The sequence below is a fragment of the Procambarus clarkii genome, chromosome 3, assembly GCF_040958095.1.
Source record: "Procambarus clarkii isolate CNS0578487 chromosome 3, FALCON_Pclarkii_2.0, whole genome shotgun sequence".
In the NCBI taxonomy this organism is placed as follows: domain Eukaryota; kingdom Metazoa; phylum Arthropoda; class Malacostraca; order Decapoda; family Cambaridae; genus Procambarus; species Procambarus clarkii.
This window is the reverse complement of record NC_091152.1, coordinates 23085672-23113574: the sequence shown is the minus strand read 5'-3', so window position 1 is coordinate 23113574 and position 27903 is coordinate 23085672. Positions and strand designations below refer to the sequence as shown.

The 27903-nt window shown below is 49.4% G+C and overlaps 1 protein-coding gene across 1 annotated transcript; it reads right to left on the bottom strand.

Annotated features, from left to right (window-relative positions):
* Positions 1–713: 713 nt before the first annotated feature.
* LOC123751485 (G protein-regulated inducer of neurite outgrowth 1-like) lies at positions 714–18225 on the bottom strand. Its single transcript, XM_069331265.1, has 2 exons — positions 16173–18225; positions 714–889 (listed from the first exon to the last, which is right to left on the bottom strand). Exons 1-2 carry the CDS (start codon positions 18223–18225, stop codon positions 714–716), a joined length of 2229 nt encoding a protein of 742 aa, XP_069187366.1.
* Positions 18226–27903: the final 9678 nt, after the last annotated feature.

Here is a 27903-nt window from a genome sequence, read left to right as displayed (position 1 = left end):
CTACATTGGGCCCAGACCTAGCTCCTCCTTTGAACCTCCTACTATTCCCCCCGGCTCCCCTCCTTCCTCTGTGGTTGGGTTGAGCTGTATGCCCCCCAGCAGTGACCACCTCGTCCCCTGGCGCAGCTCAGTCTCTCATTGTGACTGCTGCACCTTTTAATCCCCCCCCCCTCTCTCTCTCTCTCTCTCTCTCTCTCTCTTTCTCTCTCTCTCTCTCTCTCTCTCTCTCTCTCGCTCTCGTTCTCTCTCTCGTGCTCTCTCTCTCGCGCGCGCTCTCTCGCTCTCTCTCTGTGTGTCTGTCTGTCTGGAGTTTCTCAATGCCGTCCCAGCCACAGCCGCACTTGCATGATCCCTTCCCATACTAGTACTAACCAAGCCTTGTTTGGTCCTGCTTTGTGAGCTAAATGCTTTGATCTCCCTCTGGATTTTACATCTGACGATTTCTCAATCCATAAACAGCTTGTTGATTCGGTGGATGCCTCTGTTACTTTTAACCCCACCCGTTTAGTTACAGGTGTTGTCGCTTCTCCTTCACCGGATGCAGCTACCCGCTTAGCCGCATTGTCCTGCATTGGGGACACCCCTGTTCAGGACTCCAAAAACGCTTGGTTAAATGCCAGTGTTGTCACTGTTCTCCCGCACCATGTTGCAACTGGTGTTAGGGACCTAAAAGACTGCTATGAGGATATTAAATATATCCTCGAAGTCCAAGGTCATCTGTCCTCCAGGTAGACACGTTCACTCGACCCTCTCATGGTCATTGCCGTCAGCCCCTTCGAGTTGTGAAAATCACCTTTGATAGTTGGACCCTTCTGCCCTCTATAATTCTCGCTGGTGCCAGATACTTCGTTCAGGAGTACATTCCCTCTCCTAGACTTTGCAATAAGTGCTGGAAGTTCAGGCATGGTGTCCTCAAATGCTCAAGTACTGTGTATCTATTCCCTATGTTTGGGGCTGATGATCGCTCTAAGTCTGAGTGCACTTCTCCGCAGGCTCGATGCCTCAATTGCAGTAAGGCCCACCCTACCTTTTCCCGCTCGTGTATACGCTACAAACTTGAGGAAGCAGTCCTCAACTTAAAACACCGGGATCGTCTGCCTTTTCCTGAGGCGAGATGCCAAGTTCGCCGTCTCACCCCTTTCGCTGGCGTATCCTACGCTAACGTGTTGTGTTCTACCTCTCCTCGTCCTTCCCGCCTTACTCAGTCTCACAACCGTTTCCAGATATTAGACCCGGACACCCCACCACCTCATTACCTCTTTTTTTACGTTCTGTCCCGAAGGGGCCCCCTCCTGGTTCTCCATCTGAAGTTTCCCCTCTTCCTACCCAGTCTGCCATGTCTCCTATGTCTTCTTTCCCCATTCCTTCTTCCCATCCCTCCCCTCAGTCTCTTGGCCCTCCATGCCACCTGTCTGTCCAGGCTGATGTCCATCACCTTCCCAGCAATCTTCATGTTCTTCACTCACGTTCATCTTCTCCTGTTGAGACAATTGAGTCTATCGCCCAGTACGTTGTTGCTGGAACACCTGTCTCTTTGAGTCAGAAACGTAAGCCTGGCTCCTCTCCTTCGTCCTTCCCGGCAGGTAACACAGCATCACTTTCTTCCTCACCCCCCACCTCTGACTCTTTCGCTCTGTCCCCTTCCATTTCGGTGGTCGGGACCCCTGTCCCAGCTATGGAGGTTTCTTTAGCCCCTGATTCCCTCTCAGTTGCTGCCCTTGCTGAGGAGTGCTCCCCTGTTTCTGCCCCTCCCCCTCCTCCCACTGTCCTTGACCTCCCCTCTTTGTTGTCTTCTCCCCGTCCGCCTCTGGTCTGTCCTCCCGCTCCCTTCACTCCATCCTTACTCAGCTTACCCATGGCCCCTAACCCTGATTTTTACTGACCTTGATCCTGAGCTTATTTAATATACTGTGTTCTTCTTTACCTTTGTTTCTTCATTGTTCTCTTTTGCTGTCCTTTCTCTTTTTGATAATGTCTATTCTTCAATGTAATATTCGTGAATTTTATGCCAACTTCCATGAACTCCAACTTCTGGTTACACAGTTTTCACCACTTTGTGTTTGTCTCCAGGAGCTGATGCTTGTTGCTCGCCCTGGTCACTTCTGTGGTTATTCCTTTCTTTCTTTCCCTGCCCCCCCCCCCAGCTCTTGCTGGGGCCCATAACTCTACTGCTCTCTAGAATCGTACTCATATTCCCTTCGTCCCCCTACTGTTTTCCGTCACCTATCCATTGTTCTGCTGCCCGTGTTTTTGTGAGTATTTGGTATACAGTCTGTTCCATTTATCTCCCCCAAAATATCCCGCTTTCCCTTCCTGATCTTAAGCACCTCCTGGACTCTTGCCAGAGCTGGTGCTCCTGTTGGGTGATTTCAACTGTCGACATTCCCTCTGGGGTGATGTTCTGACAAACACCATAGGCCGCCGCCTCGAACCGTTCATCCTCTCCTCTTCTCTGTCTCTTGTGAATTCTGGTGAGCTCACTCATGTGGACTCTCGAACTCGCACCCTTTCCTGTCTTGATTTTTGTCTCTGCTCGTTGTCCTTTTACTTAGATCTCACGTGGCGGGTTCTTGATGACCTCCATAACAGTGACCATTTCCCCATCCTTATTTCCTTTTTCTCTTTTTCACCCTCCCCTCTCCTTTCTTAAGTGGCAGTTTGCCAAAGCTGACTGGAACCTATTCACCCTCCGCACTACTCTCACTGACCTCTCTTCTCTGCCTCTTCCTCTTGCCCTCCTTAGTTTTCATGACACCATCAGTCGATGCTGCCCTCCGCATTGTTAATCGCCTAGAAAGAGACGTTGTTGTCTTGCCTATATACTGAGTTCTTTGGGGCTTACAGTCCCTAAGTGGGCATGTGACAGCATAGACAACGTTGGTTTCCTTCAAGACATTCTGTTTGGTGTCTGGGGGAGTTTTTCATGAGTAGATTAGCCGTCTTTTGTTTTTGTAGTAAATTGTCAATTGTATTTTCTGATTTTTGTCTGTAGGGATAACGTTCCTTTCACTGATATCTTTCAGGACCCTTTCCTCCGTTTTATGTAATTAAAACATTAAGTCTAATGTTTTACAGGAACTTCTTTTATAATAATAATATATATATATATATATTATATATATATATATATATATATATATATATTATATATATATATATATATATATATATATATATATATTATATATATATATATATATATATATATATATATATATATATATATATATATATATATATATATATATATATATATAGGGGTACCACCACTGGTTTAATTAAAGGGACCCACATCCTCGAAGAAGAAAATAAATAGTGTTCAGAGAAGACCTTGTGGATTCTCACTGAATACTTTAATCTTTTCTTTTAATCTTTTACTTTAATCTATATATATATATATATATATATATATATATATATATATATATATATATATATATATATATATATATATATATATATATATCGGGCAGGTCCCTGGAATACGATCCCCACCGCGAAGAACCGTTTTTTCATCCAAGTACACATTTTACTGTTGCGTTAAACAGAGGCTACAGTTAAGGATTTGCGCCCAGTAAATCCTCCCCGGCCAGGATACGAACCCATGACATAGCGCTCGCGGAACGCCAGGCGCAAATATAAAATTATATAACTATATATATATATATATATATATATATATATATATATATATATATATATATATATATATATTATATATATATATATATATATATATATATATATATATATATATATATATATATATATATATAGTTATATGTTTCATTGAATATGACCGCATATTCTGTATTTATTATTTTCTGGTTTAGGGCTTCTATCCCTCTAACAATTTTCTTAGCATCAGGGCTTAATTTTCAATTAAGCCCTGATGCTAAGAAAATAGTTAGAGGGATAGAAGCCCTAAACCAGAAAATAATAAATACAGAATATGCGGTCATATTCAATGAAACATGTTTGAAAGAAAACCTGCTGCCAGTATACACCAATATAGTTATATATATATATAATATTATATAACTATATATATAGTTATATTGTTATATAATATTATATATAAATATTATATAACTATATATATATAACTATAACTATATATATATATATATATATATATATAGTTATATAATATTTATATATATTATATATATATTATATATATATATAGTTATATATATATATATTATATAACTATATAGTTATATTGTTATATATTATATATAAATATTATATAACTATATATATATAACTATATAACTATATATATATATAGTTATATAATATTTATATATATTATATAACAATATAACTATATATATAGTTATATAATATTATATATATAATATATATATATATATATATATATATATATATATATATATAGTTATATAATATTATAAAATATAACTATATATATAGTTATATAATATATATATATATATATATAGTTATATAATATATATATATATATATATATATATATATATATATATATATATATATATATATATATATATAAATATAAGTAAATAGCCATGTCAGCGGTTGATAAGGTTCCACCATTTCCAGTTAGGCATATCGTTGGTCATTTTCTTATATGACCCTATTATCTGGGAAACAGTGGTCCATGTTTATGTTCGTTTCCTTTTATTTGATGAAATTTATGTTCATAGTTCGTGTTGGCTTTTTGTAATAACTTAGAAGGCATTGAGGAAACAAAAGGAAAAATTGCACAAGCTTTAAGCTGCATACTACAATATTAAATGTGTACTTGTTCTCCTATAAGTTTTAGCTGCGGTAAAACTCTTAGAGCGTCATTAGGATGCGTACTTGTTAGAGAGCAGGTGGTGGGACATGGCGGCGAGGCCACACACCATCCACTCTCGCTCTACACCACCATAGGAACAACTGTGTGGCCAGGAGCCGCCATTCCTCCTTATCACGGGTTTGAAGCAAACTCCGTGAGCTTTATCTGTCTTATCTCAGCTGAAGATCAAGTGCCACTATGGGCCAATGTCACTCATTATAACTCCCACAGCCAGTAGCCACACCACCTCCAAGCCAATTTCGACTTTGCTCTTATTTTCCAAACAGTTGTGTAATTCTTAAATGTGTTGATATACTGGTGGCGGTGTTGTGGAAATGTTGTGGTGGGACTCAGAACACATTATCCAAGGTACTTGCTGCCGTTATTGTGCAAGCACGTCAAGTATTTGGTTATGTTGGTAGTAGGTCTTGGTAGTGGGTAGTAGGTCTTGGTAGTGGGTAGTAGGTCTTGGTAGTGGGTAGTAGGTCTTGGTAGTGGGTAGTAGGTCTTGGTAGTGGGTAGTAGGTCTTGGTAGTGGGTAGTAGGTCTTGGTAGTGGGTAGTAGGTCTTACATGTGTCGGTCGAAGGTCATAAAGGGGGGCGGGCCTCACAACACACACCTAATCGTACTTTCGAGGGTTCAGCTTCGGCTCTGTGATCCCACCTCTCAACTGTCATTGGCGTACAGGTTCTAGAGCCTCTATTGGGCTCTGTTGTATCTATATTCGAAAATGTGTTTGGAGTCTGCCTGCACCACATAAGTTCTAGTTGCATTTCATTTGGTAACTGCTGACGCTATAAAAAATTGTCTTAATATGTCTGTGGTTTATTTGGGTTCTCAGTTTCTGAATGTATGTTGAATTTGACACAATTCACAACCTGTGAGTTGTGCGAGTACCATCCGTGTTCTATAATACCTCTGTCTACCCTGTCAATTCCTCTGAGAATTTTGATTGTGGTAAAAATGTCTCCCCTAACTCCTGTCTTCCAGCAATTGGAGATTTAATCCTTGTAGCCTTATCTGGTAACTCATAGCTCTCAGTTCTGGGACTAGTCTAGTGGCATATCTCGGAATTTTCTCTAATTTTGTCTTGTATTTGATGAGATATGGACTCTATACTGGAGATGCATGCTCCAGTAATGGTCTGACACACGTGATGTGCACGATTTTGAATAATTCCTTACATACATTCCTAAAGGCAGGTCTTTTGTTAGTCAGCTCCTCTCACCATGAGAGTGAGAGCAAGACCGGAATGCGAACATGCATAATGATGCTGTCATATTAGCATAATAGGACGCTATGCATAATGCCCACTACAGTCACTTGGTTGTTGTTCGAGATTCAGCTACTTGGAACAAAAAGTTCCAAGTAGCACCAAGTATGTTTCAATTATGGTGAGCTCATAGTGGACTTACATGGCACAGGAGTGGGGCTGTAACCCACAGTCACCTGGGTTTTAATCACCTGACTTATCTTTGTATACTTAGTTTATTGACACATCATCTCACTCTACTCCTTACTTTCGCCTTCCTGACTTTGTATGTACCTGACCTCCCAGTCGTATATATCACATGTTCGCTACTGTCCCCTCACTTGAGAATGAACCTTGTAGGTTCGAAGCGTTGTGTAAATTCTACAGTTAATTTTTATTCTTTTAGTCAGTGTTGAACAAATATGACATTTGGAGAAATTTTCTTCCATTTAAACCAAGATGCAAGAGCACTAGTCATAGGAACAGAAGTCCTAAACAAGAAAATAATCAACATGAAAGATTAGGGGTTTTAATTAAGTTTTTTTTTATCAACATGAAAGAGATGCCCGAAACGCTTTGCGTAATAGTGGCTTTAGGCATTGTATGTACTAGCTCTACCTATAAGTCAAACAATCCTTGTAAATATTTATTGTATGTATGTACCTTACCTAAATAAAATTGTATTGTATTGTATTGTATAGATGGGCTTTGCTTGAGGTGAGAGGGGAGGGAGAGTTGGGATGGGGGGGGGGGCATTGGATGAGGGGTAGGAAGGTAAAATTTCATACTAAATGGAACATTAAATGAAAAGTGGCTGCCAATATACACCAAAAATGAAATAAAACATAATTAAATTATATAACTATCTTGAATAAAATAGATCTCTAGTGAAGGAAACAACTGTTTGGTTAGCAGGAACGGCACAGTGTGTTGCAGAAAGTTGTGCAACAGATGTTTCAGTATTGAAGTGATACAGATGTTACACGAGTGAAGGGGTACAGGTGTTACACAACTTTTTCCTAGGTCTCATATTTCCAGTGATATTGTACATCATAGAGCAGCGTTTCTCATTCTTTGTACCCTTGAAGTAATTCCTGGTCGTACTTTAGATAAATACATGGATTTTAATCTCAACTGAAAGGAGACAATTCTGTCTGATCTTGATACTGGTTAGACAAATTAAGTACAGAAATGACTCAAAAGTACACTTGCATTTGATTTTATTTAACATACTTCTTACTGTCTCTTGTGAAACCCCCTAGTTGCCTTGGGGTTCTGTGGAACCCCGGTTCAGAAAGGCTGCCATAGGGAGTGGCAAGCATAGTGCTTCTGCTCCCTCTTTTAGCATCCAGGGGTGAAAATCTGAGAGGACCAATAGCCTTTATTGTGTTGAGTTTCAGGGGATACTTTCCAACCTTATCTCTGGTAACTTAAAAAAAATCCTAAGCTACTTTGTTTACTGTCACCACTCTCAGTTTAGAGACTTCTTGATCTATTATGAAGACCTGAAATATTTATCGAGTTCTTCACTCACCTTATCATTATCTGTGTACCTGTCATTCCCTTTACATAGTTTTATCGAGAGTTCCTTCGCTGCTGTTTTCCTCTTGATGTGGCTGTGGAGCAGTTCTGGTTGGGTCTTAGCTTTATCTACTGTCATTTTAATGTCTTCCATAGGATATTACTATTTCCACTAAATACTCAAATGTCAGTAAATTGTGTTCACTCATTCCTTCAGGAGTTTCAAAATTTTCTTATTTCTATTCCAGTAGTTTAGCTCTCCATGTATATTTACCTCCATGCAGTTCTAGGTTCTTCGTCTATTTTTCAATTGGTTAAGTCTGCCATGATTAACATTCTGAAGCTATTCCTGTATGTGACAGAAGCTGCTCTCTGTTAATGGTTGTCATGTTGTGTCTATCATACTCCTGTCTAGGTCTTCTGTCAGTGGAGGGTTATGTACTGGTGTTATTAATACTGTTATCTCTAGTCCTCGTATTGTCATAATGCCCATTATGTAGTCTCTGAACCCTTCACAGCCTATGATAATCTCTTCGAAACTCCAGTCCTTTCTTACCAGTAGAGCAGTTTTTCCTCCTCTTTCTCTCCCTTTATTTCTTTATTATATAGTAGTCCTGCAGAAACAATGCAGTTGCTATGATGCCTGACAATTTTGTTTCTGTGAGTGTTATTACATCTGGATTTTCTTTGTGAGATTTCCCCAAGTTTGCTTGTTTTATATGTAATACCATCTATGTTTGAGTGCATTACTCTCCCTTTTGACATCCATTCCGCTGGTGTAGAAAGTTGTTCTGTGGGCGGTGTATTTGTATGTTGCTGTTCCTTGAGGTGGTCAACCAACCTGTCCTCCCGAATAATACACCGTATTTTGACATAAAAATCAACAATGGATAAAATGAGAGTCATAGTGGCTTGAAAATATTCAAAATTCCACCAGTTAAGTTAGGTTTGGGCAATTTTGTACATTATTTTGTGCGCGTTGTGACAACTCGAGAGGACGGAGGGGCTGAATTTACGGGTTTGGAGGATAGTGTGGACAGGGAATGGGGGCCTTTGGTTTTAGGCTTATATCTGGGGGATGGGGTTTTGCTTGAGGTGAGAGGGGGTTGGAATGTTTGGGGGGAGGGGGGCAGGTGGGCATTGGTTGAAGGGGTAGGAAGGGTTTGAGGTGGGGTATGTTTGTATGGGGTGGGAGATGAAGAAGTTGTACTTCATTCTGGGGTTCAGCAACCCCAGAGTGAATTATTTCACCCCCCACCTCCCTACCCAAAGAAACCCTCCCCCCACCCCAACCCCTCCCTGTCCACCAACTGTCCCTCCCTCGCCGTCACCCCAAGCCCTCCCAGTGTGTGTTGGGGGGGGGGGGGGGGAGATAAGGGCAGGTCTTATAAGAGTGATTATCATCTGGCCATGTGTTGTGTTGTGGATACCACCCCTCCCGTAAGCCACCAGACGCTGACCACACTCCTAGTTATTTATCTCCTGTATAAAACTTGTGCCTGTCACGTGTTGTGTTAGTGGCGTGTTTACTGTGTCAGGGCCTAGCCCTTAATGTCCTGTCATGTGTGTGGCCGTGTCCCTAGGCCAGTACTCTTGGCCAATGGTTAGTCACACTTGCCAGCCTTAGGAAATCCCCAAAGTAACAGAAACATCTAGGTCCAATAACACAAATACATACAATATTTACAAATAAATAACAGAATATAACAGGGTAAATTTAAATTATTCAGGGAAAGTTCCCCATATTCTTCATGTACCTTCACACACAATAATAACCAGTCGCCAATATGTTTTACCCTTCACAAATAACATAAGCAACATGTTGAACCTCAATACTGATAATCGTAGGTTTAATCGATAATCTGATAATGGTAGGTTTAAGGAGTAACTACGCATGCAAGAATATTTACTAAACACACAACTATATTAGGAAACCTAAACTCACTCTCTATCCTCACTCAGTAGTTCCTCAAACTACTATACGGGTTTCCTGCAACTTGAATGAAGTCAAAATTGTGACTTATCACGATATCTGGCAAAGTTTAACTCTCTACAAATCACGACCGCCAGCTACCAACTCCGCCATTTTCCACAGTCCTCCCTGGCTCCCACGTCACACGCCCCTCGATATTAGATCTTCCATCATTTCTGATTCATCTCTAAATATTCCTATTTAACCGTACTCTATTTGTAGGTCATATAAACAAGACCATTTTCCACTTTACAAGAGATTTACATGCAATCTTCAAGTAATCCATAATAAACACTTGACTCCCGGTGCTAGATCCATGGGCGGAGTGATATCACGGATCTACGGCCTCCCAGCAGCCAGCTGCCTCCATCAACAGATATCCACACTTGTGTTCTTACATAACCTCTCTCTCTCTTTAGGCAAATTGCTGCATAAACTCTCTACACAAAATATTCTCTTACTGGAGACAAGGGGCCAGATTCACGAAGCAGTTACGCAAGCACTTACGAACCTGTCCATCTTTTCTCAATCTTTGGCGGCTTTGTTTATAATTACTAAACAGTTGATGAGCTCCGAAGCACCAGGAGGTTGTTTATAACAATAACAACAGTTGATTGGCAAGTTTTCATGCTTGTAAACTGTTTGACGACTTTGGTTACATTTATTAAACAGTTTACAAGCATGAAAACTTGCCAATCAACTGTTGTTATTGTTATAAACAACATCCTGGTGCTTCGGAGCTCATCAACTGTTTAGTAATTATAAACAAAGCCGCCAAAGATTGAGGAAAGATGTACACGTTCGAAAGTGCTTGCGTAACTGCTTTGTGAATCTGTCCCAAGGTTCGTAACAGTGCCTATAAAACTTTTGTGAATTATAGGGCAACACGCTATCAATTGTGTCCAAACCTAATGTAATGTAATTAAAGTTGACCTGACCATACTTCATACTGCGTGTTCCCTATGTAAACATGATGTATAAACACATGAACACTGTCCCCAGTGAACATTGTCCCCCAGTGAACACACTCCCCAATGAATACTGTTGCCAGTGAACACACTCGCCAGTGAACACTGTCCCCAGTGAACACTGTCGCCAGTGAACACACTCCCTAGTGAACACTGTCCCCCCAGTGAACACACTCCCTAGTGAACACTGTCCTCCCAGTGAACACACTTGCCAGTGAACACACTCCCTAGTGAACACTGTCCTCCCAGTGAACACACTCGCCAGTGAACACACTCCCCAGTGAACACACTCCCCAGTGAACACACTCGCCAGTGAACACTGTCCCCAGTGAACACTGTCCCTAGTGAACACACTCGCCAGTGAACACTGTCCCCCCCAGTGAACACTGTCCCCCCCAGTGAACACTGTCCCCCCCAGTGAACACTGTCCCCCCCCAGTGAACACTGTCCCCCCCAGTGAACACTGTCCCCCCCAGTGAACACTGTCCCCCCCAGTGAACACTGTCCCCCCCAGTGAACACTGTCCCCCCCAGTGAACACTGTCCCCCCCAGTGAACACTGTCCCTAGTGAACACACTTGTCAGTGAACACTGTCCCCAGTGAACACACTCGCCAGTGAACACACTCGCCAGTGAACACTGTCCCCAATGAACACACTCGCTAGTGAACACTGTCCCCAGTGAACACTGTCCCCCAGTGAACACACTCGCCAGTGAACACTGTCCCCAGTGAACACTGTCCCCAGTGAACACACTCGCCAGTAAACACACTCCCCAGTGAACACTGTCCCCCAGTGAACACTGTCCCCCAGTGAACACACTCGCCAGTGAACACTGTCCCCAGTGAACACTGTCCCCAGTGAACACACTCGCCAGCGAACACTGTCCCCAGTGAACACACTCGCCAGTGAACAGTCCCCAGTGAACACACTCGCCAGTGAACACTGTCCCCCAGTGAACACTGTCCCCAGTGAACACACTCGCCAGTGAACATTGTCCCCAGTGAACACTGTCCCCAGTGAACACTGTCCCCAGTGAACACTGTCCCCAGTGAACACTGTCCCCAGTGAACACACTCGCCAGTGAACACACTCCCCAGTGAACACTGTCCCCAGTGAACACTGTCCCCAGTGAACACTGTCCCCAGTGAACACTGTCCCCAGTGAACACTGTCGCCAGTGAACACTGTCCCCAGTGAACACTGTCCCCAGTGAACACACTCGCCAGTGAACACTCCCCAGTGAACACTGTCCCCAGTGAACACTGTCCCCAGTGAACACTGTCCCCAGTGAACACACTCGCCAGTGAATACTGTCCCCAGTGAACACACTCGCCAGTGAACACTGTCCCCAGTGAACACTGTCCCCAGTGAACACTGTCCCCAGTGAACACTGTCCCCAGTGAACACACTCCCCAGTGAATACTGTCCCCAGTGAACACACTCGCCAGTGAACACACTCGCCAGTGAACACTGTCCCCAGTGAACACACTCGCCAGTGAGCACTGTCCCCAGTGAACACACTCGCCAGTGAACACTGTCCCCAGTGAACACTGTCCCCAGTGAACACTGTCCCCAGTGAACACTGTCCCCAGTGAACACTGTCCCCAGTGAACACAGTCCCCAGTGAACACACTCGCCAGTGAACACACTCGCCAGTGAACACTGTCCCCAGTGAACACACTCGCCAGTGAACACTGTCCCCAATGAACACACTCGCCAGTGAACACTGTCCCCAGTGAACACACTCGCCAGTGAACACTGTCGCCAGTGAACACTGTCGCCAGTGAACACACTCGCCAGTGAACACTGTCCCCAGTGAACACTGTCCCCAGTGAACACTGTCCCCAGTGAACACACTCGCCAGTGAACACTGTCCCCAGTGAACACACTCGTCAGTGAACACTGTCCCTAGTGAACACTGTCCCCAGTGAACACACTCGCCAGTGAACACTGTCCCCAGTGAACACACTCGCCAGTGAACACTGTCCCCAGTGAACACTGTCCCCAGTGAACACTGTCCCCAGTGAACACTGTCCCCAGCGAACACTGTCCCCAGTGAACACACTCGCCAGTGAACACTGTCCCCAGTGAGCACACTCGCCAGTGAACACTGTCCCCAGTGAACACTGTCGCCAGTGAACACTGTCCCCAGTGAACACTGTCGCCAGTGAACACACTCGCTAGTGAACACTGTCGCCAATGAACACTGTCGCCAGTGAACACACTCCCCAGTGAACACTGTCGCCAGTGAACACACTCGCCAGTGAACACACTCGCCAGTGAACACACTCCCCAGTGAACACTGTCGCCAGTGAACGACATTCATGCCCAAGTTTAAGCAGTTGGAGAAACCTGTGTAGTGTAGGTTCTTACCAACGTGAGAGCAGGTTGGGGAGGACATGTGGTCCTGACCTCGTAAGAACTGTCTTTTGCTGACACCAGAAGAGAACATGATCCATCAAATCCTAATAGGAGAGAAGGTCATCCCTTCTTGTCATCACACTTTCATATTTGGCGCACTGGGTTACCTCCTCGACTTTCAATCGAGGATCGTGGGTTCGGTTCCCGTGGCAGGACGCAAGCATTTGGGCAAAGTTTCCTTTCATCTGATACCCCTGTTTACCTAGTATTAAATAGGAGTTAGGTGATGTGGGCTGTATCCTGCCTGAGGATGTTGTCTAGTATAGACACACACATACCGACATGCCCTTCTCTACCCCTCCCTCCACCCATATATGTCTGTCATCACAGTCGCAGGGCCGCCGTGTCCTCCCCATGTAACTGCAAGAACTCCCGACCCCAACAACCTCCACAAGCTTCCCCTCCTCCCACTGCTCCAGCTCCTAGTACTTTACCCTTCGTGCAGTAACCCCACGGAGCAGCCTCATACACCAGTCCCATGTGCACAGGAAATAGGCTTACAGGATCTGGAAGATGAGAGGAAATGTCAGCACTGTGGAGAAATGCCCGACAGACCACTGGAACATTATCTAACACAGTGCACAGTTACAAACCCAATAAGATTTCAACTTAGATTCAACAGAGCAGTTGAAGTTGTTAAACACATTTAAGAAAATAATAGTGAAGATTTTTAGAATCTTAAGGTCTAAATCTTATGATCATACAAGTCATAAATACTCACACTCCGCCCAAGTAAAACAGAAACGAGCAACACTTAGCGGATCAGCCACAAGCTTAGGGCCGACACAGGAATATCCCTGAAGAAAAAACTTAAGCAGTGGAACCCCCTCCCTGTCCAGCTCGTTGATGTCGTGAGAAGGCTTGGTGGGCGGCTGCCGGAGTGTGATGCTCCATGGGCCAGTCCTCTGTCCTTTTGTGGCCTTATGCTCCTGCTGCTGTCCTCACAAATTTTGCTGGACACCTTTTCCTTTTGTTTCGTTTTTCTCTTCCCCCCCCCCCTCTTCTCCTTTCTGATTGTCATTTCCCGCTGACTTTGTGCCTGTTTTGTTCATTCTTTTGGCCTTCTTTTGTTTTGACGGCAAGGTGTTTTGAGGAGGCATACTCTTGCACCCGTAGAACTGTAGTACCCAACGTCGAGAACGAGGGGACCCTTTTATTGCCAATCCTCCTTTTGTCACTGAACCTGATCTCGACGGACTGACGGGTCTTAAGGTGGCGTTTGTGGGGCGTATTCTCACGACGCATCCCTAGAGGGCCCGTGCAAGATCGGCGATAGCTTCCTGTTGGGTGTCCTGCCTCTAATTGTGGCTCCATGGTGGGTGTGGGGGCCCCAGTGGTGACCACCTCGTCTTCTGGCACGGCTCAGTCTCTCGTTGTAACTACTGCACCTTTTAACCCCTCTCTGGGGGTTCTCAACGCCGTCCCCACACAGTCGCACTCGCTCGATTCCTTCCCGTTCTGCTGCCTATCAGGCCTTGTTTGGTCCCGCTTCGTGGGCCAAATACTTTGATCTCCTCCCTCTTGATTCTACGCCTCCTGACGATTTCTCCATTCATAGGCATCTTGTAGATTCCGTGGATGCCTCTGTTACCTTCAACCCCACTCGTCTCGGTACACGTGTCGTTGCTGCTCCCTCTCAGGATGCACCCTCCCGCTTGGCTGCCTTATCCTGCCTAGGCGAGACCCCTGTTCGCGTCTCAAAGAACGCTCGGTTGAATGCTAGTGTTGGCACTATTCTCCTCCCGCTCCATGTTGCAACCAGTGTTCAGAATCTGCAGGACTGCCACGAAGATATTCAGCATATCCTTGAGGCCCAGGGCCATTCTGTCCTCCAGGTAGACACGTTTACTCGTCCCCCTTGTGGTCGTCGCCATCAACCCCTTCGGGTTGTGAAGATTACCTTTGATGGTCGGACCCTTCCACCCTCTGTCATTCTTGCTGGTGCCAGGTGCTCTGTCCAGGAATATATTCCCTCTCCTCGGCTCTGTAATAAGTGCTGGAGGTTTGGGCATGGAGTCCTCCGCTGCTACAGGCCTGTCTATCTCTGTCCTTTGTGTGGGGACGAAGGTCACTCTTAAGTCGGAGTGCACGTCTCCCCAGGCTCGCTGCCTCAATTGCGGTGGCAGTGTATACCTACCTTTTCCCATGCGTGTATACATTTCAAGCTTGAGTCAGCCATCCTCAACTTGACGTACCGGGAGCGTTTGATTTTCCTGAGGTGAGGCGCCAAGTTCGACATCTCCCACCTTATGCTAACCTGCTTGATACCTGCTTGATGGGGTTCTGGGAGTTCTACTCCCCAAGCCCGGCCCGAGGCCAGGCTCTACTTGTGAGAGTTTGGTCCACCAGGCTATTGCTTGGAGCGGCCCGCAGGGCCACATACCCACCACAGCCCGGCTGATCCGGAACTTCTCTTAGAAAACAGTCCAGTTTTCTTTTCAAGATGTGCATGGTTGTTCCGGCAATATTTCTTATAGTCGCTGGGGAGGACGTTGAACAACCGTGGACCTCTGATGTTTATACAGTGCTCTCTGATTGTGCCCATGGCACCTCTGCTCTTCACTGGTTCAATCTTGCATTTTCTTCCATATCGTTCACTCCAGTACGTTGTTATTTTACTGTGTAGATTTGGGACCTGGCCCTCCAGTATTTTCCATGTGTATATTACAGTATTTGGTATCTCTCTCGTCTCCTTTCTAGAGAGTACATTTGGAGAGCTTTGAGACGATCCCAATAATTTAGGTGTTTTATCTCATCTATGCGTGCCGTATATGTTCTCTGTATTCCCTCTATTTCAGCAATCTCTCCGGCTCTGAAGGGGGAAGTGAGTACTGAGCAGTACTTGAGACGGGACAACACAAGTGACTTGAAGAGTACAACCATTGTGATGGGATCCCTGGATTTGAAAGTTCTCGTAATCCATCCGATCATTTTTCTGGCTGACGCAATATTTTCTTGGTTATGCTCCCTAAACGTTAGATCGTCGGACATCATTATTCATAAATCCTTGACATGCTGTTTTTCTACTATGGGAAGATACGATTGTGTTTTGTACCCTGTATTATGTTTCAGATCCTTATTTTTGCTGTACCTGAGTACCTGAAATTTATCACTGTTAAACATCATGTTATTTTCTGCTGCCCAATCGAAAACTTTGTTGACATCTGCTTGTAGTTTTTCAATGTCTTCAGCAGATGTAATTTTCATGCTGATTTTTGTGTCATCTGCAAAGGACGACACGTCATGGCCACAGGCTGCTGGGTCGTCATGGCCACAGACTGCTGGGTCGTCATGGCCACAGGCTCCTAGGTCGTCATGGCCACAGGCTCCTGGGTCGTCATGGCCACAGGCTCCTAGGTCGTCATGGCCACAGGCTCCTAGGTCGTCATGGCCACAGGCTGCTGGGTCGTCATGGCCACAGGCTGCTGGGTCGTCATGGCCACAGGCTGCTGGGTCATCATGGCCACAGGCTGCTGGGTCGTCATGGCCACAGGCTGCTGGGTCGTCATGGCCACAGGCTGCTGGGTCGTCATGGCCACAGGCTGCTGGGTCGTCATGGCCACAGGCTGCTGGGTCGTCATGGCCACAGGCTGCTGGGTCGTCATGGCCACAGGCTGCTGGGTCGTCATGGCCACAGGCTCCTAGGTCGTCATGGCCACAGGCTGCTGGGTCGTCATGGCCACAGGCTGCTGGGTCGTCATGGCCACAGGCTGCTGGGTCGTCATGGCCACAGGCTCCTAGGTCGTCATGGCCACAGGCTGCTGGGTCGTCATGGCCACAGGATGCTGGGTCGTCATGGTCACAGGCTGCTGGGTCGTCATGGTCACAGGCTGCTGGGTCGTCATGGTCACAGGCTGCTGGGTCGTCATGGCCACAGGCTGCTGGGTCGTCATGGTCACAGGCTCCTAGGTCGTCATGGCCACAGGCTGCTGGGTCGTCATGGCCACAGGCTGCTGGGTCGTCATGGTCACAGGCTGCTGGGTCGTCATGGTCACAGGCTGCTGGGTCGTCATGGCCAAAGGCTGCTGGGTCGTCATGGCCACAGGCTCCTAGGTCGTCATGGCCACAGGCTCCTAGGTCGTCATGGCCACAGGCTGCTGGGTCGTCATGGCCACAGGCTGCTGGGTCGTCATGGCCACAGGCTGCTGGGTCGTCATGGCCACAGGCTGCTAGGTCGTCATGGCCACAGGCTGCTAGGTCGTCATGGCCACAGGCTCCTAGGTCGTCATGGCCACAGGCTGCTGGGTCGTCATGGCCACAGGCTGCTAGGTCGTCATGGCCACAGGCTGCTGGGTCGTCATGGCCACAGGCTGCTGGGTCGTCATGGCCACAGGCTGCTGGGTCGTCATGGCCACAGGCTGCTGGGTCGTCATGGCCACAGGCTGCTAGGTCGTCATGGCCACAGGCTGCTGGGTCGTCATGGCCACAGGCTGCTGGGTCGTCATGGCCACAGGCTGCCAGGTCGTCATGGCCACAGGCTGCTGGGTCGTCATGGCCATAGGCTGCTAGGTCGTCATGGCCACAGGCTGCTAGGTCGTCATGGCCACAGGCTGCCAGGTCGTCATGGCCACAGGCTGCTGGGTCGTCATGGCCACAGGCTGCCAGGTCGTCATGGCCACAGGCTGCTAGGTCGTCATGGCCACAGGCTGCTAGGTCGTCATGGCCACAGGCTGCTAGGTCGTCATGGCCACAGGCTGCTGGGTCGTCATGGCCACAGGCTGCCAGGTCGTCATGGCCACAGGCTGCTGGGTCGTCATGGCCACAGGCTGCTGGGTCGTCATGGCCACAGGCTGCTAGGGTCGTCATGGCCACAGGCTGCTGGGTCGTCATGGCCACAGGCTGCTGGGTCGTCATGGCCACAGGCTGCTGGGTCGTCATGGCCACAGGCTGCCGGGTCGTCATGGCCACAGGCTGCTGGGTCGTCATGGCCACAGGCTGCTGGGTCGTCATGGCCACAGGCTGCTGGGTCGTCATGGCCACAGGCTGCTGGGTCGTCATGGCCACAGGCTGCCGGGTCGTCATGGCCACAGGCTGCTGGGTCGTCATGGCCACAGGCTGCTGGGTCGTCATGGCCACAGGCTGCCGGGTCGTCATGGCCACAGGCTGCTGGGTCGTCATGGCCACAGGCTGCTGGGTCGTCATGGCCACAGGCTGCCGGGTCGTCATGGCCACAGGCTGCTGGGTCGTCATGGCCACAGGCTGCTGGGTCGTCATGGCCACAGGCTGCTGGGTCGTCATGGCCACAGGCTGCTGGGTCGTCATGGCCACAGGCTGCTGGGTCGTCATGGCCACAGGCTGCTAGGGTCGTCATGGCCACAGGCTGCCGGGTCGTCATGGCCACAGGCTGCTGGGTTGTCATGGCCACAGGCTGCCGGGTCGTCATGGCCACAGGCTGCCGGGTCGTCATGGCCACAGGCTGCTGGGTCGTCATGGCCACAGGCTGCTGGGTCGTCATGGCCACAGGCTGCTGGGTCGTCATGGCCACAGGCTGCTGGGTCGTCATGGCCACAGGCTGCTGGGTCGTCATGGCCACAGGCTGCTGGGTCGTCATGGCCACAGGCTGCTAGGTCGTCATGGCCACAGGCTGCCGGGTCGTCATGGCCACAGGCTGCTGGGTTGTCATGGCCACAGGCTGCCGGGTCGTCATGGCCACAGGCTGCCGGGTCGTCATGGCCACAGGCTGCTGGGTCGTCATGGCCACAGGCTGCTGGGTCGTCATGGCCACAGGCTGCTGGGTCGTCATGGCCACAGGCTGCTGGGTCGTCATGGCCACAGGCTGCTAGGTCGTCATGGCCACAAGCTGCTAGGTCGTCATGGCCACAGGCTGCTGGGTCGTCATGGCCACAGGCTGCCAGGTCGTCATGGCCACAGGCTGCTGGGTCGTCATGGCCACAGGCTGCCAGGGTCGTCATGGCCACAGGCTGCTGGGTCGTCATGGCCACAGGCTGCCGGGTCGTCATGGCCACAGGCTGCTGGGTCGTCATGGCCACATTACGAAGGGCACTACACTAAGATATATATATTGGTATCATTTATCATCAGTTGTATAACATGAATGTATTACGAAAGTGCAGAAGATTATTAAAATAACAAGTTTATCTTCATTCTTTTTTCAGTGTTTGTTATTCTCAGCGCCCGACTCTAACTGCTGTGGATGTTTTCTCTCTTTCCAGGCACGCTGTGCCAGCAGGCGCCAGGTAATACCTACCTGTCTGTCTGTCTGTCTCTGGCTGTGTCTGTCTGTCCCTGTCTCTAGCTACCTGCACTTTGTCTTCAACCGTCCATGAGAGTTGCTCTATTGTCAGAGTTCTTTCACTCGCCCCCGTCCTGTCTCTCGACCCTCATGGGCCGTACAAGCCTGCCAGTGTTACTGTCTCTGTCTAATTTTGTGTGTGTGTGTGTGTGTGTGTGTGTGTGTGTGTGTGTGTGTGTGTGTGTGTGTGTGTGTGTGTGTGTGTGGGCAGCACCTGTTGATGGCTGTCTGGGGCGTGGTACCTTTGGTCATGTTTGTGTCAACGGCATTATGTGGACCAGTTGTTGTGGTGTCAACACGGGGTGTCGCCTGAGTACTGACACCAGCTGGTGTGTCAACAACAGTGTCGTGTTGACACACAACACGTGGTGTATTATGGACGTGAGTGTAGCTTGAGCCACTGCTAAGAGTCTGCTGTTTGCCAGACCCTACAGTGTCCCACACCCCAGACCGCCCACGTCCCCACCAACACGTCCAGACCCCTAACGTTCCCACCAACACGTTCAGACCGCCCACGTCCCCACCAACACGTTCAGACCGCCCACGTCCCCACCAACACGTTCAGACCGCCCACGACCCCACCAACACGTTCAGACCCCCCACGACCCCACCAACACGTTCAGACCCCCCACGTCCAGACCCCCCACGTCCCCACCAACACGTCCAGACCCCCCACGTCCCCACCAACACGTCCAGACCCCCCACGTCCCCACCAACACGTTCAGACCGCCCACGTCCCCACCAACACGTCCAGACCCCCCACGTCCCCACCAACACGTCCAGACCCCCCCACGTCCACACCAACACGTCCAGACCCCCCACGTCCACACCAACACGTCCAGTCCCCCCCAACACGTCCAGAACCCCCTACGTCCCCACCAGCACGTCCAGACCCCCCCACGTCCCCACCAACACGTCCAGTCCCCCCACGTCCCTACCAACACGTCTAGACCCCCACGTCCCCACCAACACGTCCAAACCCCCACGTCCTCACCAACACGTCCAGACCCCCCACGTCCCCACCAACACGTCCAGACCCCCCACGTCCCCACCAACACGTCCAGACCCCCCACGTCCCCACCAACACGTTCAGACCGCCCACGTCCCCACCAACACGTCCAGACCCCCCACGTCCCCACCAACACGTCCAGACCCCCCCACGTCCCCACCAACACGTCCAGACCCCCCACGTCCCCACCAACACGTCCAGACCCCCCCACGTCCACACCAACACGTCCAGACCCCCCACGTCCACACCAACACGTCCAGTCCCCCCACGTCCCCACCAACACGTCCAGAACCCCCTACGTCCCCACCAGCACGTCCAGACCCCCCCACGTCCCCACCAACACGTCCAGTCCCCCCACGTCCCTACCAACACGTCCAGTCCCCCCACGTCCCTACCAACACGTCTAGACCCCCACGTCCCCACCAACACGTCCAAACCCCCACGTCCTCACCAACACGTCCATACCCCCCACGTCCCCACCAACACGACCAGACCCCTAACGTCCCCACCAACACGTCCAGACCCCTAATGTCCCCACCAACACGTCCAGACCCCCCACGTCCCCACCAACACGTCCAGACCCCCCCACGTCCCCACCAACACGTCCAGACCCCCCCCCCACGTCCCCACCAACACGTCCAGACCCCCCCACGTCCCCACCAACACGTCCAGTCCCCCCCCCACGTCCCCACCCCCCCACGTCCCCACCAACACGTCCAGCCCCCCCCCCTTACGTCCTCACCAACACGTCCAGACCCCCCCCCCTTGCACGTCCCCACCAACACGTCCAGCCCCCCCCCCTTACGTCCCCACCAACACGTCCAGACCACCCACGTCCCCACCAACACGTCCAGACCACCCACGTCCCCACCAACACGTCCAGACCGCCCACGTCCCCACCAACACGTCCAGATCCCCCCACGTCCCCACCAACACGTCCAAACCCCCCACGTCCCCACCCACACGTCCCCACCAATCCTTTGTTATTTGTAAGGTATACTACTTATCTGTGCTTTGCTTAGAATATTTGTAAATAAGTTATATTTAGAATCCAAATCGAAATCCTCCTTTACATCACACATCGGTGGGTTCACGTCTTGTTCCAAGACAGGCACGCCCCCCGCCCCCTATGCCCAAGACTTTCCAATCTATTTGCCCCCCAAAATTTCTTAGGATATTGAAATTAGTTTTACGAAAATCTGGCACTTTAACAGAATTTTCTCCTGCAGATCTATTCCACTCTATGCTAAATCTGATTTCTTTGTGATCACTGTTCCCTAGTTCACTCCCGATTTCTATGTCATTAATCTGTGTTTCCCTGTTAGTTAACACTAAATCTAAAATATTATTTTCCCTCGTTGGTTCCTTAATGTGTTGCGTTGAAAACAATCGTTAATTAATTCTATAAAATCTTCTGCTTCGTTATTCCCTGTTCTGTTAATCCAGTTAATTCCACTAAAGTTAAAGTCACCCATGACACAAATACTTTTAGACCCAGATGCTCTAGATATTTCATTCCATTAATGTTGTGCTTCCATTCTGTCTAAATTTGATGGCCTATATGTAACTCCTATTATAAGATTATTTGCTTTTTCGTTTAATTCTATCCAAATAGTTTCTATGTGTGGCTCAGTTTTGATTCCCTCTTTGAGACTACATTCCAAATTGTCCCTAACATATATGGCTACTCCTCTTCCTCGTCTAATATATCTGTGTGAAATAGTTTAAATCCATTTATTAGATATTCAGCTAATGGTTCTCTATTTTCTACATTCATCCACGTTTCGGTAAGTGCAATAATATCTATTTTTTCTGTGCAGACAAGAGCATTTAATTCGTTTATTTTGTTTCTTAGACTTCTACTGTTAGTGTAATATACCCTGAGTGAATTGTTATTTTGAGGCCCTTCTCTTTCCCTGATCATTTTCCAATTTGTTTCTCCAACAAACACATACTTTTATTACCTCCTTCCTCCCTATCAATTCCCATACCACTATCTACTAACAGTTTAAACCCCACAAGATGGGTATGGGGTGCATAATAAATGAACTAATGAGTTTAAACCCAAACAACCGCCTCCAACCACTGGTTCCAACGAGTTTGCAACAACAACAACAACTGCAACAACCCCATCCCGAGCATACATTTCATTTCTTCCATAGAAGTGTTCCTAGTTATGTATGAAAGATATCACATTTGGATTTGCAATATCTTTTCAGCCGGCAATTGACACCAAGTGCCTTCGACATCCATTCATTTCCAACTAGCTTTCTCGAAAGAATGCCACATATGATCGGGTTCCTCCCTTGTTGCTAACTAATTCTATGGCTGTTTTATACCTCCGAATCAGTTCCTCACTCCTAACTCGACCAACATCATATGCTTCCGGCGCTAATACAAATAATGGGATTGTTCCCATTTCCAGCCATAATATCATTCATGTTGTTTATAATATCACCAATTCCAGCTCCGGGATAGTAAACCCTTAACCTGTTCCCCCTATCTCTAGCACAAAACGTTCTAAGTACCTCACCTGGGAATCTCCCACAACCAAAATTCGCTTAGGTGCCTCCTTAACTTTCTGAGCACTTTGAGGGGCCTGTGTTTCGTTGCTCTTCGTTGATTTCCGTTTCGAGTGAACTGCAGGCTCACCACAGCACTCGTCTTCCAACACGGCAAATGGATTTGATGTCCTTAGGGCGTCTGTAGGCGGCCTTGTCAAGGTCTTCTTAAGACCCCTGTCCTTAACGACTTTCCACGACGAGGTCTTGTTAATATTGGTCTCCTTCGTTTCTTCTCGATGTTGTTTCAGCTGTCGTACCTCCTCTCCTAGGGAATCGACCTCTGCTCTCAGAGTTCCAACTAGATTCATCAGTTCCTTCACTAATCCTTCCATTATTGCTATAATATTACTACAATCGGAGCCCCAGCTAACACAACCTCTCGCTGTGACTGCGCCTGACTGAACACGGCAGGCCCCCCCTGTTAACTAACACGGCAGGCCCCCCCCTGTTAACTAACACGGCAGGCCCCCCCTGTTAACTAACACGGCAGGCCCCCCCTGTTAACTAACACGGCAGGCCCCCCCCTGTTAACTAACACGGCAGGCCCCCCCCTGTTAACTAACACGGCAGGCCCCCTGTTAACTATCACAGCAGGCCCCCCCTGTTAACTAACACGGCAGGCCCCCCTGTTAACTAACACGGCAGGCTCCCCTGTTAACTAACACGGCAGACCCCCCTGTTAACTAACACGGCAGGCCCCTCCCCTGTTAACTAACACGGCAGGCCCCCCTGTTAACTAACACGGCAGGCCCCCCCTGTTAACTAACACGGCAGGCCCCTCCCCTGTTAACTAACACGGCAGGCCCCTCCCCTGTTAACTAACACGGCAGGCCCCCCCTGTTAACTAACACGGCAGGCCCCCCCTGTTAACTAACACGGCAGGCCCCCCCTGTTAACTAACACTGCAGGCCCCCTGTTAACTATCACGGCAGGCCCCCCCTGTTAACTAACACGGCAGACCCCCCTTGTTAACTAACTCAGCAGACCCCCCTGTTAACTAACACGGCAGACCCCCCTGTTAACTAACACGGCAGGCCCCTCCCCTGTTAACTAACACGGCAGGCCCCCCTGTTAACTAACACGGCAGGCCCCCCTGTTAACTAACATGGCAGGCTCCCCCTGTTAACTAACATGGCAGGCCCCCCCTGTTAACTAACACGGCAGACCCCCCTTGTTAACTAACTCGGCAGACCACCCTGTTAACTAACACGGCAGACCCCCCTGTTAACTAACACGGCAGGCCCCTCCCCTGTTAACTAACACGGCAGGCCCCCCCTGTTAACTAACACGGCAGGCTCCCCTGTTAACTAACATGGCAGGCCCCTCCCCTGTTAATACGGCAGGCCCCCCCCTGTTAACTAACACGGCAAGGCCCCCCCCTGTTAACTAACATGGCAGGCCCCCTTGTTAACTAACATGGCAGGCCCCCCTGTTAACTAACACGGCAGGCCCCTCCCTGTTAACTAACACGGCAGGCCCCTCCCTGTTAACTAACATGGCAGGCCCCCCCTGTTAACTAACATGGCAGGCCCCCCTGTTAACTAACACGGCAGGCCCCCCCTGTTAACTAACACGGCAGGCCCCCCCTGTTAACTAACACGGCAGCCCCCCCTGTTAACTAACACGGCAGACCCCCTTGTTAACTAACATGGCAGGCCCCCCTGTTAACTAACACGGCAGGCCCCTCCCTGTTAACTAACATGGCAGGCCCCCCCTGTTAACTAACATGGCAGGCCCCCCTGTTAACTAACATGGCAGGCCCCCCTGTTAACTAACACGGCAGGCCCCCCTGCTAACTAACACGGCAGCCCCCCTGTTAACTAACACGGCAGACCCTCCTGTTAACTAACATGGCAGGCCCCCCCTGTTAACTAACATGGCAGGCCCCCCCCTGTTAACTAACATGGCAGGCCCCCCCTGTTAACTAACATGGCAGGCCCCCCCTGTTAACTAACATGGCAGGCCCCCCCTGTTAACTAACATGGCAGGCCCCCCCTGTTAACTAACATGGCAGGCCCCCCTGTTAACTAACATGGCAGGCTCCCCCTGTTAACTAACATGGCAGGCCCCCCCTGTTAACTAACACGGCAGGCCCCCCCTGTTAACTAACACTGCAGGCCCCCCCCCTGTTAACTAACATGGCAGGCCCCCCCTGTTAACTAACATGGCAGGCCCCCCCCTGTTAACTAACATGGCAGGCCCCCCTGTTAACTAACACGGCAGGCCCCCCCTGTTAACACGGCAGGCCCCCCCTGTTAACTAACACGGCAGGCCCCCCTGTTAACTAACATGGCAGGCCCCCCCTGTTAACTAACATGGCAGCCCCCCCTTGTTAACTAACACGGCAGGCCCCCCCCCTGTTAACTAACACGGCAGACCCCCCCCCTGTTAACTAACATGGCAGGCCCCCCCCCTGTTAACTAACATGGCAGGCCCTCCTGTAACTAACACGACAGGCCCCCCCTGTTAACTAACACGGCAGGCCCCCCCTGTTAACTAACACGGCAGGCCCCCCCTGTTAACTAACATGGCAGGCCCCCCCTGTTAACTAACATGGCAGGCCCCCCCTGTTAACTAACATGGCAGGCCCCCCCTGTTAACTAACATGGCAGGCCCCCCCTGTTAACTAACATGGCAGGCCCCCCCTGTTAACTAACATGGCAGGCCCCCCTGTTAACTAACATGGCAGGGCCCCCCTGTTAACTAACATGGCAGGGCCCCCCTGTTAACTAACATGGCAGGCCCCCCCTGTTAACTAACATGGCAGGCCCCCCTGTTAACTAACATGGCAGGCCCCCTGTTAACTAACATGGCAGGGCGCCCTGTTAACTAACATGGCAGGGCGCCCTGTTAACTAACACGGCAGGCCCCCCTGTTAACTAACACGGCAGGCCCCCCTGTTAACTAACACGGCAGGCCCCCCTGTTAACTAACATGGCAGGCCCCCCTGTTAACTAACATGGCAGGCCCCCCTGTTAACTAACATGGCAGGCCCCCCTGTTAACTAACATGGCAGGCCCCCCCTGTTAACTAACATGGCAGGCCCCCCTGTTAACTAACACGGCAGGCCCCCCTGTTAACTAACACGGCAGACCCCCCTGTTAACTAACACGGCAGGCCCCCCCTGTTAACTAACACGGCAGGCCCCCCCTGTTAACTAACACGGCAGGCCCCCCTGTTAACTAACACGGCAGGCCCCCCTGTTAACTAACACGGCAGACCCCCCTGTTAACTAACACGGCAGGCCCCCCTGTTAACTAAGACGGCAGACCCCCCTGTTAACTAACACGGCAGGCCGTAACTTGAGCCTAAAATGTTAATTTGCCGTCTTAAAGGATGATTGAAAGAGCAAGCAAGAGATCCAGGCGGGAAGGCAAGGCAACTATCAGGAGGAAGCATCAAGCCATTTCGACTATATACCACTGGGAAGGGGTCAGGATAAGAATTTGGGATGGGACGGGGAGGGAAGGAATGATACCCAACCACTTGGACGGTTGGGGATTGAACACCTACCTGCATGAAGCGAGACCGTCGCTCTACCGTCCAGCCCAAGTGGTTTGGGGATCCTGGCGGGAGATATACAGTGATATGTTGTTCACACACAAATGGTTCTGACTATAACGGTGTTCAGAGGCCTCTTAAAACAATTATTCTTCTGACAAGTTGAATTTGTCAGACATTATATACCACATCACCTGCTGGCCGAGTGTTATAATAGGGAACGTGCATGAAGTGTCCAATATTACACAAGTCTCCCCTCTCACTTGAACATTCTTTAATAGTGACTGGCCGTTTTCTCTGACGCGTGGCACTTCACTCAACGGTAAAATGTTTCCTACATTTCACCCGGATGGTGAACAGGAACTTGTTCACGCGTCGTTGAACTGTTCATGTTTAACAGTTCTTTCCAACTGTAACTGAGCGTGTGAGAACCTATCCACCTGGACATATGTATATGCTACATGTGTGTATATAATAGGTATCCGTTGAGGAAAGTTGGTCTCAAATGTGTTAATGAGGTATGAGAGGTGTAGAGCAGGTAAACTGTTTACCCACCAGCGTGAGGGCGCTGTTGGGGCCCCTCTCTTGTACTGCTTACAGTAATGACACTATGTAAAAGACACATCGAACACTTTATGTAGGGCATACGTAAATCCGTGTATCTATGTATTTACGTATGTAGGTTAGCTTAGCATTTTAAAAGCACCGAATCATCTGTGGTTGATTGGTCAATAAACCCCTGAACTATGTGTTTAGCACATCTCTAACCCTGTCCATGGAGGACAGAAGAAAATGTATATATGCTGGTTAGCATTGTAAATGTGTGGCCACGTCTGTGGTAGGAAATACGAATAATAATAATAAAAAACTGCTTACAACTATACCTCCTGCTACTGAGGACCGCCTCGTGTGCAGGACAAACACACCATTGCCAGAATGTGGTCCGCTTATGTGATACCTTGTGTTACTGTGTCTGCCCCGCCCGGGTTAGTGGCCTGGGTACTATATGTGGGGGGGGGGGGGGTCCTCGGGTCCAAGGGGTGGGGGGGGGGGGGAGGTGAGAGACTCGGGTACAAGGGGTGGGGGAGAGAGCCTCGGGTACAAGGGGTGGGGGAGAGAGCCTCGGGTACAAGGGGTGGGGGAGAGAGCCTCGGGTACAAGGGGTGGGGGAGAGAGCCTCGGGTACAAGGGGTGGGGGAGAGAGCCTCGGGTACAAGGGGTGGGGGAGAGAGCCTCGGGTACAAGGGGTGGGGGGGGGAGGTGAGAGCCTCGGGTACAAGGGGTGGGGGGGGAGGTGAGATCCTCGGGTACAAGGGGTGGGGGGGGGGAGAGGTGAGAGCCTCGGGTACAAGGGGTGAGGGGGGAGGTGAGAGCCTCGGGTACAAGGGGTGGGGGAGGTGAGAGCCTCGGGTACAAGGGGGGGGAGGTGAGAGCCTCGGGTACAAGGGGGGGGGGAGGTGAGAGCCTCGGGTACAAGGGGTGGGGGAGGTGAGAGCCTCGGGTACAAGGGGGGGGAGGTGAGAGCCTCGGGTACAAGGGGTGGGGGAGGTGAGAGCCTCGGGTACAAGGGGTGGGGGAGGTGAGAGCCTAGGGTACAAGGGGGTGGGGGGGGG

Bases quoted from the DNA above. Each gene is read 5' to 3' on its own strand.
- LOC123751485 (XM_069331265.1), bottom strand. From the start codon at position 18,225: ATGACGACCCAGCAGCCTGTGGCCATGACGACCCAGCAGCCTGTGGCC. The intron at 890-16,172 runs GCATGAAAATTA...CTGAACTTCCAG, and splicing joins TGCAGATGACACAAAAATCA to CACTTATTGCAAAGTCTAGG.